Source organism: Cydia amplana, chromosome 21 (assembly GCF_948474715.1).
Source record: "Cydia amplana chromosome 21, ilCydAmpl1.1, whole genome shotgun sequence".
In the NCBI taxonomy this organism is placed as follows: Eukaryota; Metazoa; Arthropoda; class Insecta; order Lepidoptera; family Tortricidae; genus Cydia; species Cydia amplana.
The window spans coordinates 4,316,790-4,332,137 of record NC_086089.1 but is presented as its reverse complement, the minus strand read 5'-3'; the positions used below and the strand labels follow the sequence as shown (position 1 = coordinate 4,332,137).

General features: G+C 43.9%; 2 protein-coding genes across 3 annotated transcripts in view; both read right to left on the bottom strand.

Annotated features, from left to right (window-relative positions):
- LOC134658185 (disintegrin and metalloproteinase domain-containing protein 10-like) overlaps positions 1 to 15,348 on the bottom strand; it is a 392,100-nt gene that overhangs the window by 331,123 nt on the left and 45,629 nt on the right. The window lies entirely within an intron of this gene.
- Positions 1 to 15,348, bottom strand: part of LOC134657837 (putative divalent cation/proton antiporter TMEM165) — a 53,781-nt gene that overhangs the window by 26,994 nt on the left and 11,439 nt on the right. Inside the window, exon 1 of one of the 2 annotated variants that reach the window (XM_063513413.1) lies at positions 14,237 to 14,430. The exons of the other annotated variant lie outside the window; for it this stretch is intronic. Within the exon in view, the coding sequence (XP_063369483.1) occupies positions 14,237 to 14,350 (114 nt within the window). The 5' untranslated portion in view covers positions 14,351 to 14,430. Of the gene's footprint in view, positions 1 to 14,236; positions 14,431 to 15,348 lie in introns of those variants that run through there. 2 annotated transcript variants of the gene reach the window in all.

Here is a 15,348-nt window from a genome sequence, read left to right as displayed (position 1 = left end):
TACATCTCATTTCTATTTCTTCCATTTCAGCTGCTGTCAAATAATCTTCTCGACTTGTCTTGTTTTTCCAGTTTATAAATCTTCGACATTGAGCCAGTACTCTCTTCAACTTTGTCAAGGATGAGAACCTTTCCCAGATAGGAGTGTCACCTAGGTTAATGTGAAACGTCCTTTTTATTTCTAAACTTGTTGGTATAATGTCAACTCTAGTGAACTCAATATCCTTGTCTTTCAGCCACTCTGGTCCAGCCCACCATAGCCCATTATCTACTATCTCTTTTGCTCTAATCCCCCTAGAGGCAAGATCGGCAGGGTTGTCTCTTGACTGAACATGTCGCCATCTGTCATTGTCGATTATTTGTATGATTTCTGAGACTCTGTTACCCACAAAAACTTGCCATCGGCTTGGCTGAGACTGTAACCAGGCTAGGACCACCATCGAATCTGTCCAGGCATATGTCTTCTCCATCGGTATCTTCAGTAAGTTTGAGAGCTCATGCAATAGCTTCGCAAGTAAGACTGCGGCGCACAGTTCTAATTTCGGGATACTCAACTGCTTCAGTGGCGCCACCTTTGTTTTTGCAGCTATCATTGTAATATGGACTTCGTCATCCTGATCTACGACTCTCACATAAGCTACTGCGGCGTAGGCCACTGATGATGCGTCAGCGAACCCATGCAGTTGTATATCCTTGCAACCTGCTGTGATTTTCATCCACCGTGGAATTCCGATCATTTGTAGCTCGTTCAGCTCGTCTCGGTAAGTAACCCATTCATTTACCAATTCTGCGGGCAGTTCTTCATCCCATCCATGGTTGCAAAGCCATAATTTCTGTATCATGACCTTCGCTGTTATGACGACTGGAGCCAGCCACCCTAAGGGATCGAAGAGACTCGCTACATCGGATAAAACTAACCTTTTTGTTACCGGATTCCTGAGTTCCGGTAAGTTCACAGTAATTTTAAAGGTGTCTTCGTTCCTGTCCCAGGTAAGTCCGAGTATCTTTATTACCTTATCTAGCTTTATTTCTAGACTGTTCACTGTTTCTTTACTGTCACTAACCTCTTGTAAGTACTTTAACAACTCCTCAGAGTTGCTTGACCATTTCTGCATGTGAAAGCCACCTGCCTTTAATAACTTGTTAACTTCATTACATATTACCTTTGTTTCAGATAAGTCTTCGTGGCCAGTCATCAAGTCGTCCATGTAGAAGGAGTCCTTAACCACTGCTGCGCCTCGTGGATACCTTTCAGATTCATCGTCAGCGAGTTGAAGTAGCGTTCGTACTGCTAACCAAGGTGCCGCAGCAGTCCCAAAAGTGACTGTTAATAGCTGATAACTGCCCAAGATCCCAGAAGCTTCATCTCGCCACACTATTCGATGTAAATCGGTATGGTCGTTTGTCATCTTCACTTGACGATACATCTTAACTATATCGCCTACCACACAGATTTTGTGACATCTCCAGCGAATGATGAGGCTGCGTAGGTCAGGTTGCAAGGTAGGCCCCACGAACATGCTGTCATTTAAGGATCTACCGTTGGAACCCTTTGATGACGCGTCGTATACTACTCTCACCTTTGTAGTGTCCTTGTCCTCACGAATTACAGGGTGGTGGGCTAGGTAAATAGCTTCCCTTTCATCTTCCTTCTCTACCTTCTTCATATGACCTAAATTCAAATATTCATTGATGACTTTCGTGTATTCTTCTTTCAATGTGTTGTTTCTCTGGAACTTCCTTTCTAGTTGTTCGAACCTAGTAATTGCTTGCTGCTTTGTTTCACCGCAAAGCTTTATTGTTTCTTCTTTTGTTTGTTTCAGAGGCAGGTGTACTTCATACCTTCCTGTTTCATCTCTTACCGTTGTATTTTTGTAGATTTCTTCACAACTTTCTTCTTCTTTAGACCAAGCTTTCTTGGTTGTGTAAAGTTCTGTTTCCAATTCCCAGAATTTTCTTAGTAGATTGTTATCTTCCTCGACCTGTCTTGTGATGTGAAAGCTCCTGACATTATGAGACCTGCTTGAATTTACCTCAATATCACCTGACAGGATCCACCCGAGACGTGTGTGCTGCGCGATTACGTCGCCTGGCCCCCTAATCAAACCATTGTCTATTATCTTAGCATAGATTTTCGTACTAAGTAAAATATCTATCCTACCTGGTACGTTGAAGGTGGGGTCAGCCAGTTGTATATCCTTAAGCTGAGGCCAAGTATAACCTCTAATTTCCCTTTCAGGTAACAAACGCGTTATAGACTTTAATATATATGCATTGTTTACATTAAAGGAGAAATTTGTATCGTATCTAGACGTAATCTGTAAATCTACTAAGTGCTTAAGAGATGTGCGATTACCTTCACCAACACCAAACATAACGCCGCTGATCTCGTTTTTCTTTAAACCTAATAAATCGACGACTCTTGATGTTACTAGTGACACCTCTGAACCTGGATCAATGAGAGCACGGAAGACGTGTGACTGACCTGAACTCGATGTGACGTCTACCAGTGCTGTTGCCAACCATATATTCTCACCAGGCTGTTCTCCGCTTGCCACATGCGCTGTGACCTTGGTGACAAACTTTTCTTCGTTTGTGTGCGCAGGCGGATCCTCTTTCGTTGCAGCTGGAACCTGTTTTTCTTCACTTACTGTCTTCTTCTCTCTATGTAATAAGGAGTGGTGTTTTCTCTTGCAAATTTGACATGTCGTGCGTTGTTTGCATTTAAACACGGTGTGATTAGGTATGAGACAATTAAAACACAAGTTGTTGCCTTGAACGTAGCTGTACCTCTCTTCAATAGGTAGCTTGCTAAACTGCTTACAATGATGTATGTAGTGCTTTTCTTTGCAGAAGGTACATTGCAGATCGTCGTTGCTAGCCGTTGTGTGAAATGCCTTCGGTTTAACACTCGGTGGTTGTTTGTAACTTCTATTTGCAGGTTCTACCATCTCTAATGTGCGAAACCGTGTTTCCAAGAACTGCTTCAATCTTTCAAATCCAGGCAAGTCATCGCAACTATCTTCACTAATTGTCTCTTCCCATTGTTTATGACTGCTGACATCTAGCTTAGATATGACGACAAACATGACGATTGCATCCCACTGATCGGTAGGCAAACCTAAATTCTTGAGCGCGTTCATACATTCTACAGTGGTATCTAACAGCTGTTTAATCGCGGAAGCCGATTCTTGAGATAACGCTCGTTGTCCAAAAAACTTCTTAAAAACTGTATTCGCGATATATCTCTTGTTGTTATATCTCTTTTTCAGAATCGCCCATGCCTCGGTATAATTTTCTCCAGTGATAGAAAACTGCCGCAATAATACTTCAGCATCGCCCGTCAGACTACTTTTCAGGTAGTGTAATTTCTGTACGTTTTCTAAAGACGAGTTGTTATGAATTAATGCCACAAAAAGGTCGTGAAATGATTGCCACTCTGTATAATTCCCATTAAAAGTAGGTATGGAAATTCTAGGCAAACGGACTTCACTATTGGATGTACTTGTGTTACTCACTGTTTGTTTGGATGTGTCCACCTTTGCGATTTCAGGACTAAGCTTCAATAACACCGTCCTCAACTCTCCTTTGTATGTATAAAACAACTCCTCAAACTGGTCAAACATATCCTCGGAGAAGTACGGAAGTAATTGTCTGTCTTCTACAGAAATCGATAGAAGTATTTTCTCGTGAACTATCTTAAATTCCTTCCAATAAGTATCTAAAGTATCCATTCTTCCTTGTACATATCCAATAGTTATCCTTTCCTTAGGCGACTTTTTGTAGTTGCTATAAGCCTTTTCTATCTTTTCATAAGTATCTTTCTGAAGTAATATACGTTTTTCTATCTGCTCCATTGTGTAATTTCACTGTTACAATATCACCAAATTAAATACCAAATCACGAAGTTCTAGAATGTTCCAACGCGGCACTCACTTTTTACCGTGTAGGGTAAGCGCATAAGTACGTAGGTAAGTACGCGCTGCATATAAGTACGTAGTGTCCAATGCTATCTTATTTTGCCGCTGTTTATGTATAAATGCACTATTTCACTGTCCTTTGAAACATGCCAAATCACTCAGTTCAATTTAGTTCGGATAATAACGGCTGTAGAAACATTTGATTGTAAATCCTAAATTTACCAGTCTATATCGTTCTTTTCACTTTAATTCACTTAAACACGTTTTAATCCGTTATATTGTCCACTTTTTTGCACTGATTTGTCCATATTTAACTCCAAATTACATTAAATTCACTCCGCGTAATAGGTCACCATGATATCCGTGGTCGATGGACCATAATGTTTAGTCGTTAAGGTTCATTTTGGAGTGAAGGTGTTAGAAGAAATTAAAACAGGTCCATACGCTTATGACTATTTATTGCAACTAAACTGCGGCGGGTCATCTCATCATAGGTACATATAGGTATGCAGTAGGTATGCGTGTATAGGTAATAAAAAACAAATTTCAACTTAACACCTCGTTTACTACGCGTCTGGCTTCCTCCTCCGACGTATCGAGTGCGATCAACATGTCGTCCATGTACGTATTCTTTATCGTTTTTTCAGCTGCGATCGGAAATTCCTTACTATGCGTTTTTGCGTTTTCGTTTTTGACGTATAACGCGGTTGTCGGCGACGCTGCCGATCCGTATATAAGCCGCTTCATTCTGTATTCTTGCGGTGGAGAGGTGCGGTCCTCCCCCCGCCAAACGAAACGTAACGCATCGCGATCTTGCTCAATTATTTCGATCTGTAAAAACATTTCTTTGACGTCGGCTATCACGGCGATTTTACCTTCGCGAAAGCGCACTAATACGCCAAAAAGTGACTCTAACAGATCGGGGCCGGCCAACAGCGCGCTATTTAGCGAACGTCCGTAAGCTGTGGCGGCCGCGTCCCACACTAATCTCATTTTGCCGCGTTGCGGGTGAAAAGTGGGGAAATGCGCTAGATAACACGTCCGGGGTGCATCGGGGGGCGGTGGCGAGTCCATTTTCTCCGCGTAACCTTTGTCGAGCAAATTGCTCATATGCTTCGCATATTCGGCTTTAAGTGTCGCATCGCGGTCTAGTTTCCGTTCTAGACTGTATAGCCGTTTTAATGCTTGCGCTCGGTTATCGGGGAGTTTCTCGTCATCTGTCCGCCATAGTAAGCCCGATCGATACCTTTGCTCCCCCGGTATCTTCTCGCATGTGGCTTTCAATAAGTCTAGCGCGCGTTGGTCGGGGTCGGCCCGAGGTAACTTTTGCGAAACGCCTAATGACTCGATATCAAAATGCCGTTTCATAAGTTCCAAGGCCTCGTCCTCCGCGGTTTTAGGCCGTGCGTGACCTACGAAATGAACTGTGGCGCGCCGTGTGCGATCGGGGCCATGCAATACCCAGCCCAGCCGCGTTAGGCTCGCTACAGGAAGGTTAGGCGGGCCGTCTAAAATTTGCCGAGTAACGATGAGATGCCAGTTATCTTGACCTATGACGATAGTAGGTACTGCGGGCGGGTAACTTAATTCGTCCGCGATTTTCGATAAGTGATCGCACTTATCTACTACGTCTCGCGGTACGCCCTGCGCGCCTAAACCTACATCGCAAACTGTGAACGTCTCCACCATTTTCATATGTCGGCTACAAAAACCCCGTATGGCGACTCGTAATGAATACGAATCTGGGTCCCGTACTACGCCGCCTATACCTTCTATTTCTAAAGTTTCACCGCGTACGCGAGGCGCGATTTTGTCCGCAGTTTCGTGTAGCATCAAAGTCATTGCCGCGCCTTCGTCTAATAGCGCGAGAGTTTGGACGGTACCTAACGGTCCCGACACCTCTACAGGCATGATTTTGAGGTACGTCTGCGGAAGTCTAACGTTGAGTACTGATGCCGCCGGAGTACTATTACCGTTCGCGGGCGCGGCCGCGTTCAATCCGTGTAATAGTTTATTATGTCCGGCTTCGCACTGACTCATGCGGCACGCGACATATTTGCACTTAAACGGCTTACGGTGATTCGCGTCTAAACATCTAAAGCACAATTTAGCACCCTTCACTAAGTCCCAACGCTCAGATATCGTCGCAGCTAGAAATTTAGAACACTCACTAACTTTGTGCTCTTTGCCGCTTTTACATATGACACACGTAGCGTGCGAGACAGAGACGGACGATATCTGCCTTTTGGGCTTAGCTCCGGTTGACGCGGGCTTTTTTTTCAAATTACCATCGCGGTGCTTGACTTGAGCTACAGTCGGTTTACTATTGCGCGATCTACTTCCCGTATCACGTGCGTATGTTTCGTGGGAATCTGATTCATCCGAATCCGAACTATAATCGCGGTGGAACGCGGGGGCGCGAGACCCAGAGAGAGCTTGGCTCGATCGTCTCGGTTCGTGCTCAAAAGACACCGTGTTCACCGTATTCCGCAATCTATTAGACGGCCTATGTCGGTTGACGCGCTTGGCTGCAGTGCTAATTTCGTTAAGAAACTCGGATATCGCAACTAACCCGGGTGATTCTACGTTAGACTGCCTATACTTTGCCCATTCGTAGCGCACTATCAGATTCAATTTGTCCACTATTTTGTTCACGAGTTCAGGCGCGTGTAAATACTGCTCTTGACGCAACGATCGAATGGTGGCGACGGCGTTCGCGATATGCGCGGCGAATGACGCTATGTTCGAATTGTCTTCGGATAAACGCGGCATGCGTTTTATATTATGAAGTTCCGTAAGCACAATTTCCTCGGGGTCGCCGAATTGCCGTTCTAGCGCTTCCATTATCTCGTACGGGTCCTGAACTGTGTACATAATCGATTTTACGGCCGTCCGAGCCTCGCCCTTAAGCGCGCGCCTAATACGACTGACGTTATTGACGGCACTAAACATGGGGGACGTGTCCTCGAACTCTGCCCTAAATGATATCCATTCTGTGATATCTCCGCTGAAGGCGGGTAACTCGGCCGGTTTGTGGTAGATAGGTGCGTAATTATTATGTGGCACTTCATAAAATCGCGGTTGCGGTCTGCTAGCCCGGTAGGCGGCGGCGCGCGGCGCGGCGGTCTGTTTCGGTAACGGGATTTTACTATCATTCGCGATCTCGTGCTGTGACTTCGGCTGTCGTTCTACCCAATTCCTAGTTCGTTCTTCGACTTCAGTCGCGATACTGCTGCCGTCAGATTGCGCCTTTACTTGGGCAATCTGCAGCCTCAATTTTGCAGTATCGGACTCTGTCTTAGCAACGACTAGAGCGGCTTTATGAACCTCGAGCCGAGCCATTAGCACGGCTATTTCACTATCGCGGTCCCTATGTACCGATTCGCGATCCCTATTTGATGCGCGATCAGACGGCGCCCGCGGCGGCGGCGCGACAGCGGTTTCATTACGTACTAGCGTATTCGACCTACTGCGAACTACTACCGTATCATCAAACACTTCCGAGTGTACCGACTCATTATCACCACTAGTTTTCTGGTTGCCACTGGTGCCTTTGCTCCACGTATTCGTCTCGCCGGACGTCGTCTTGCCCGATGAGGGGGTAGGGGTGTCCGCGTTGGGCGCGGGGGCAGGCAGGCCCTTCCTGCGCGAGCGAAGGCTACGTGCTTCCTTTTCCGACATCTTCACTGGAAACACTTTACACTTACACTTGACACACGCGGGGGGTCCCTAACTATATACAGATTTACCTACCTAACGCCTATGCTCTGACGTTACCGAGCGCAACGTCAGTGCCCCTAAGCGTGGATCCCTCGGTGCACTGAATCTCCCGCAATGGCTAAGTGCAATGCCTAGAGCGTTCGAAAGCAGTGTGTTGGTATCACCATGTGACACATGCAACTAAAGTTGCCAGGACACGTGAGTGGAGGAGAACCTACAACACAACACGGTCCGACCGGCAAGCCGGTAATGGTGGGGTATGGGAAGGTTATTGGGGTAGGGTCTAAGCCGAAGCGAACTTCTAGGCTCAGCGCGTACTTGTTTCTTTTTTCCAGTCTGAGTGTTACTTGAAACTCAGCGCGTACTTGTTTCTTTCTTGATCTGGCAGCGAAGGACCAAATTGTGGAGCGTAGACTGTAGTTTTGAAGTTGAATTAAAGTTCTGCGAGAAGAGAAGAAACAGCACTCAGGAACGCGCCAGCCGGGATACCTTCGAAGTCCGCTTGCCGTACCTCCAATACCACCATTACCGGGTTAGTGGGTTAGTATGTTAATAAGAACACATATTTATGGTTAATATGTTACGTGTTAAGGCATATGTTGCCTGTAGTAGTATGTAGTGATGAGTGAGTAAGCTACCCGTCTGCTTCTTTCATACCTCCCGAAGGGAGGTATGAGATGCCTTCCCATCCCTTTTGGGGATTTTTGGCGGTTTCAAATCGCCGCCCGTAACTACGGGCGGGTCTTTTCAGTGCCCTATTCTAGGGCGGTGGCTTCATGGCCATAACTAGCCGGCTGGCCTGTCATGGCATTTTTTCTCCTCTTCTATGTAGCCTCTCAGTGGCTTTGTGGCTGTGGGGCCACGCTGCTGCTGTGGGCTGTCTCCCTCTGTCGGCGGCTGTCCGGAGGGCGTGCGTGGAGCGGCGCAGTGCCCGCTTGTTGGTGTCTCCTCCTTCTTCGGCTTGCCCCAGTGCCCTGGGGGCGTTGGCGCTGCCGGCGGTTATCCGGGGGGCGCGCATGGAGCGGCGCGATGCCCAGTAGGCGGCGGGGGCCCGAGCGTTTGGCGTGCTCCGGCGTTTTTATTAGTCGCAGCTGCGGGGCTGCGGCGGTTGCGTGGTTGGTGTCAGGGGCTGCGGGTGTAGATGCCGGCGCGGGGGCCGGGGGGGCAGGTACAGTGGCTCCCGGCTTGGGGGCCTCTGTAAGTGCGGTGTCTTGGTTGGTGGGGCCTTGTTGGGGCTGCGGGGCGGCTCCGGGGCTGGCGCGGGGTCGCGGGTCCGTCGGTGGCGGGGTGGTGTCACAGGACCCTTCCTGGTCCTGCTTGTCGGGCGTGCTGCACTCCGGCTTCTCCTCAACTGCCGAAGGTTGTGGAGTGATAGGGTGCTCGTCCTGGTGGCGCTGCGGTTGGGCTTCTTCCTGGGACGGCTCCACTGTCCCAGGGGCGTGCCCCAACAGCCTAGGGAAGGCTGTTGGCCATACTTCCGGGCGTGGAGGTATGTGACCGACTTGCGCCAAGCTGGCAGCCTTGATACGAACACGATCAAGTTGCCCGCGAGGGGAAAGTCGGTCTGGGGCTACCCATGGGGGTGGTGCGTAGGGGCGTCCGAGGGCTTCGATGAGGCCATCGAAGTCTGGTTTCCACGGCTCTGTGGGGCCGTAGGTGGGTTCCGGGGTCTTGGCTTCGTCGGGTACTTCGTAAAACTCGCGTTGCGAACTACCCACCCTATCCGAAGGGACCGGGGGGGTCGCGAGTTTTACCGTTGTGGCTGCGGGTGGATTGCGAAATCCATTTCCTTGTCTACCCACCCGCCCCGAAGGGACGGGGGGGGACTTCGGAGGCTTCTTGTTCATGGTGCGGGACCTGCGCGACGCGTCACCGTCAGTCGATCCTGTTGGGCAGGGCGACCATCGGTGGATGGGTTCTCGGCGCAGCTGGGCTTCCCCTCCGGCAGGGCCGGGCGCGTTCCGGCTTCGATTTTCGCAGAAAATCGTCGGTCGGATAAGCAGGTGCTGGTGAGGTGCGTCCGTGCGAGGTTCCAATGGCTTTCCAAGTAAGCTACCACGGCGGGAGGCGGTATTTATAGGCGCGCGCCCCACCATAGCCACTTAGGCCACGCCTACTTAAGACGTGGGTGTTACGTGCAGAGTCAGTTTTCCTTTATTCGACCAATAAGCTTACGCTATTACATTTGATTGGGGAATGGGTAAAATATATTTATTAGGAACATAATTGACTTAAATCTAGGCATATAACACAAATAATATTATTAATAACACAATATAAGTTAAAAATACACATGAAAGTAAAGGGTACATAAAACATAATAAAAACGCTTAAAACTAACATGCTTAATTTTAATGAGCTATACACGACAACGCGTGTTAGTGTAATGTTTTGCAAACACGCCGATGGCCTTTATTCTAGCCGAGTGTACGGCGGCCGCCGAATGCTAATGCGCGCGAAACGAGCACACAACCTTATGCGACTTAATTGCATCCTTGCGAACTACTACTTTACGCACTCTACTGGGCTATAACCGTGAAAATCGAAGTTCGCAAATTGCGGGCATTTTTCTCTGTCACTGTAATTACGCGTTCATTGGAGTAAAAGAGAAAGATCCCCGCAATTTGGGAAAAACGGTTTTCGCGGTAAGGGTAGCCCCTCTGTTATAATGTACATAGTACGCGATTCGTAAGTAAACAAGAAAAACGTTTGAGATATGCATTCGTCTGGAATGTCTGGATTAGTCTCTGTCAACGAATTCCTGTTTGGCTGGTTTGAAAAGCTGGGCGGAATAAATATGAAATACACAAATGCTTGCTATTTAAAAAAAGGTTCAATCAAGTCAATATCTAAAATAAAATTATTCTAGTTCGTTGGCGACTACAGATATCCTGCAAAATGCAGTCACTTACTACGAAACCCCAAAACGATCAAACTGATCAAAGCGATGGTAAATGTCCCACGGGAACCAAAATAAAAACGCGTTGTTTACTAACTGAACTATTTTTATTTAACATACGACAGCGGAAGAGGTGACGTCAAAGTTATTATTGCCAATTTTTATTTTAGGTATTTAGGTAATAATGTCAAAGTGCCAAAATAGTTAAAGTCTCAGCTTCTGCGTTCACTATGCGGTAGGCCGTTATTTTTACCTTTGGGTTTGCTAATCTAACGTGCCCTAATGCCCTTACATCAAGATCAACATTTCTATACAACTAGTATGACGACGTGGGTAGTTACAGTTGGGGCACTTACTGTAAGTACACCTAGCCGCAAAATTGAATGGCCACTTTATGAATAAATTCAATCGGTGTCCATGCAATTTCACAGCTCGCTGTAGAGTTAAAGACTTTGATTTCATTGTCACAGAGGCAGTCATTATGAAAGCCGCTAGGGAACTCATATTATTGTGACAAGATACGAAGTGCCACGGAAATCAAATACCTCCTCTATTTTTCTGACTGTTAACTTTTCAGGGCTAAACTATTGAAACATTTGATTGATTACACTATTTTTACATGCACTCCCTTGAACCGTAAGTAATAAAAGTGAGCTTGTGACTATTGACTAAAGTAAAGGCATGATTTATTATTATTTAATGAACTGGCGGAAACAGAGTTGCTTTCGGTTGCAATGGGTTCCGTGTTCCATCCCACATTTCTGTTGACAGTAAAATTGTTAATTTTGAGATTTTGATAACTGATATGGCACTGGCCCCTTGATCAGACAATTCTGGAGTAACCAAAGTCCATCTGTGCCGTTTCTGCTGTTTAAGGTCAATGTGGTGAAGACCGGCATATAAAATTTATTGCTTGGTAAACCGTCGTAGGGCATGAATTTGTATATGTGCGTTGCTCAGACATAGAAAGGAAGGGCTTCCCACCTTCTGTACCGACCGTCTGTATTTCTGTAAGTGGATTATAAAACTTTACTTATTTTTGGTCACGAATAAACGCTCTCTATTCTATTCTATTCTAAAAAAAGCGGCCAAGTGCGAGTCGGACTCGCCCATGAAGGGTTCCGTATTTAGGCGATTTATGACGTATAAAAAAAAACTACTTACTAGATCTCGTTCAAACCAATTTTAGGTGGAAGTTTACATGGTAATGTACATCATATATTTTTTTTGTTTTATCATTATCATTCTCTTATTTTAGAAGTTACAGGGGGGGGGGACACACATTTTACCACTTTGGAAGTGTCTCTCGCGCAAACTATTCAGTTTAGAAAAAAATGATATTAGAAACCTCAATATCATTTTTGAAGACCTATCATTCATTTAGATACCCCACACGTAGGTATGGGTTTGATGAAAAAAAAAATTTTGAGTTTCAGTTCGAAGTATGGGGAACCCCAAAAATTTATTGTTTTTTTTCTATTTTTGTGTGAAAATCTTAATGCGGTTCACAGAATACATCTACTTACCAAGTTTCAACAGTATAGTTCTTATAGTTTCGGAGAAAAGTGGCTGTGACATACGGACGGACAGACAGACGGACAGACAGACGGACGGACAGACAGACAGACAGACAGACATGACGAATCTATAAGGGTTCCGTTTTTTGCCATTTGGCTACGGAACCCTAAAAATCCGGAGGGGTGCTGATCTGCAGCGAGTGTGGCCGCACATTTGCTGCAAATATTGGCTACGTCAGTCACATGAGAGCGCACCAGCGATGCTCTCAGCGGTAGAAAGCAGTCGCTATGGTCGAAAACGGCTAGGTGATGATAAATAAAAGTAACACGGAACCCCAAATACTAAGTAAAAACGAAGCGGAAAGCGGATCGAAGCCGCATCAAATTAAGAAATCAATATTATCAACTTAATGAAAAGTTATTCAATTGCCTAGTTTTCACCTACTGTTTTGCTGACTGACTGATTTCAAAAAAGATGGAATTGATAATTCGTGGGGATTTTTTATGTGATTTCCCCCTTGAATTTAGTTTTTTTGTTTATTTCAAAAGCATCAAATTTAATTGGCGCTATCGTCATCTCATCAAGTCATTCGTTGAAGCTGGAAAAATCGAGCAAGTCATTGTAATATTATAGACACACCACCCTATAACTATTCTAGTATTTTTTTGTATACTAACTCGTTAAAAACTGACATTTGTTGACGTGGAACTGCTAATGAAGACCACAAAATAATGGCATTTAAAAATTGTTTTTCTACTCCAGCACTTGAATGTGTCAATTAAATGACTGACAGTGATATCTAAAGCAATGTCATTTGAATGATTTGTCTATAGGCTCATAAGATGACTGCTAGAAGTACCATCATCTTATGAGTATAATACAACTGCTTTTTTTTTAAAGATACAACTTCCGATCATCTTGATTGAAAGAGGTATGTTTTCATTTACAATAATAACTTTTTTTTTGGCTCTATGTTTTGCTGTGTGCATATTAATTCATACAAAGTAACCCATTTTCTTAGTCTCAACTGTTTTGTGTCGGGTGCAGCTGTCATAGAAAAAGTAATGTATGCAACAGCTCATAATTGGTTTTAAAAATCTCGGGTCTTTTTTTACAAAACTCGACTACGTCTTGTTTTGTAACTTCGACCCTTGAATTTTAAGAACCCTTATTATATCACTGTTGCATAAACTACTATTTGAAAAGTCAGTTCTTCTTTTGTTTCAGTTTTTTCAGTTGTTTATTTGTTCAATAAACAGTAGTCGGCAAAAATAGGCTGAAAACTCAATTTTATTTATTTTAAGAATCGCGCAACATAAACTTTTGCATTTGTACCAAAAGTTATTCTAGTTATTTTAAATTGATATTGAATAAGTGGGGCAAAACGAATTATTACTATTATGTTAACGTTTATTAACAATGAGTGTTTTTAAACCCAGAAAGATAACAAGTTACCCACTTAAAACACGGTGATCTCATTTTAAATATACTTAATTCATGTTTAAAGAGGTTTCAGGTTATAAACTGTCTGATTATGAGTTTACACAGATAAGCGCCACTTGCACCATCCCACTAACCCGGGGTTAAGCGGTAAAACCGTTAACCTAGTGTCAAATTATACTGGTAACCATGGTAACTCTAGGTATCCGGTTAATCCCGGGTTAGTGGAATAGTACTAGTGGCCCAGTGTATTAAGAAAGGGGTTAAAAAGAGAAGAGTCGTGGAATATAAGGTAACCAATTGATTCCATGGCTCTTCTCTTTTTCAAAAACGTTTATTTTCACCGAATTTCATTTCAGTTTTTCCTCTGAAAACGAATGTTATTTGTTAGGTTTGAAAAAGTGAACGAATAAGACAAATGTTTTTAAATTAGGTAGTTATTAACAATCCAAAAATATATATAAAATTATATAAATGTGGATGGATTTTAAACTTGCTAAAAAATGGTGTACCTAATTCTGCCATTGTTATTAGGTAGAAACTAAATTATTTATTGTTATTCGGTTAAACACTTATAAGCAATAATCCTTATATGGTATTTGGAAAATGTTCCTTTTGTATACATATAGCTATTGACCAGTGTTCTTTTGAGCACAAAATATCACACTAACAATTTTCACAGTCGAGGTAAAGCTTTTGTTTAATAAAAACATATAAGTACACATTGTTTTAAAACACACCTGCAAAAATATATTCGTCAGCCATGTCGCTATATCAGAAGTTTCTGTCACCGGCACACTATCAGGCACTACAGTTGTGCTAAACCAATCAAATTGTGTCGTATTCATTTCCATTTTCAAATCACTACACTATTATAACCGTCACCCGCACTGCCCGCGAGAAAACAAAACACTGGAGTTCTGAAAGCGTCTGCTATCATTCATAACTTTATCATTATCATTTTCAAGATGAGATAATGTTCATATTTATATACATTTTAGGTACTAGTACTAGGTACACGACATGCGCGCGCCGCGTTAGTGCGTGGACTGACACTAAGCGTGTATTTTCGTAGGGAAACTTGTGTTATTTAGGTACAGTCGACGTCAAAGATATGTTCACATTTTTCGCCGTATACAAACTGGAAAACTATAAAAGCGACTGATAGCTTGATTTGTCACGGGGGTACCGGTTTGCAGTGTTTACACATGACTGGTTCAATGCATAATTGCATATCACCATCGAGTTGGACTTCCCCGATTAAGATAGTAAAAATACCAGGGTAATTTTATAAAAGGCTGTAAATTGTACCTATGTGTTTTTTTCTAAAAAATATGGTTTTTAAACAGTGGTTGGTAAACGGCGATTTCGGCGTTGAATTTATGGGTAGTTTTTTTTTCAATAATATGTTGAAACGACTGTCTGAATTGTTTTTCATATGATGAAACCAGGTGATTCACTCGTTTAACCGCGGTCCTTTTGTTCTGCAGACGAGATGGCTTATCACAGTCATTCTCATAATCATGAAGTGACCGACACTTATCTGACACATACTCGTATTCAATGAAAAATATTTCTTCTCTAAAAAAATTTATATTTTTATACAATTATTTATGTTAAACCTTTTGCGCGGCATTACAATATTTGATGTTCGTGTCACAATTCCCGTGGGTCATTAGGGTTCCGTACCCAAAGCGTTAAATCAAGACCCTATTACTAAGACTCAGCTGTCCGTCCGTCTGTCTGTCACCAGTTCTGTCTAGCTATCACGGTTCATGAGATACATTAATGAACCGTGATAGCTAGACAGTTGAAATTTTCACAGATGATGTATTTCTATTGCCACTATAAC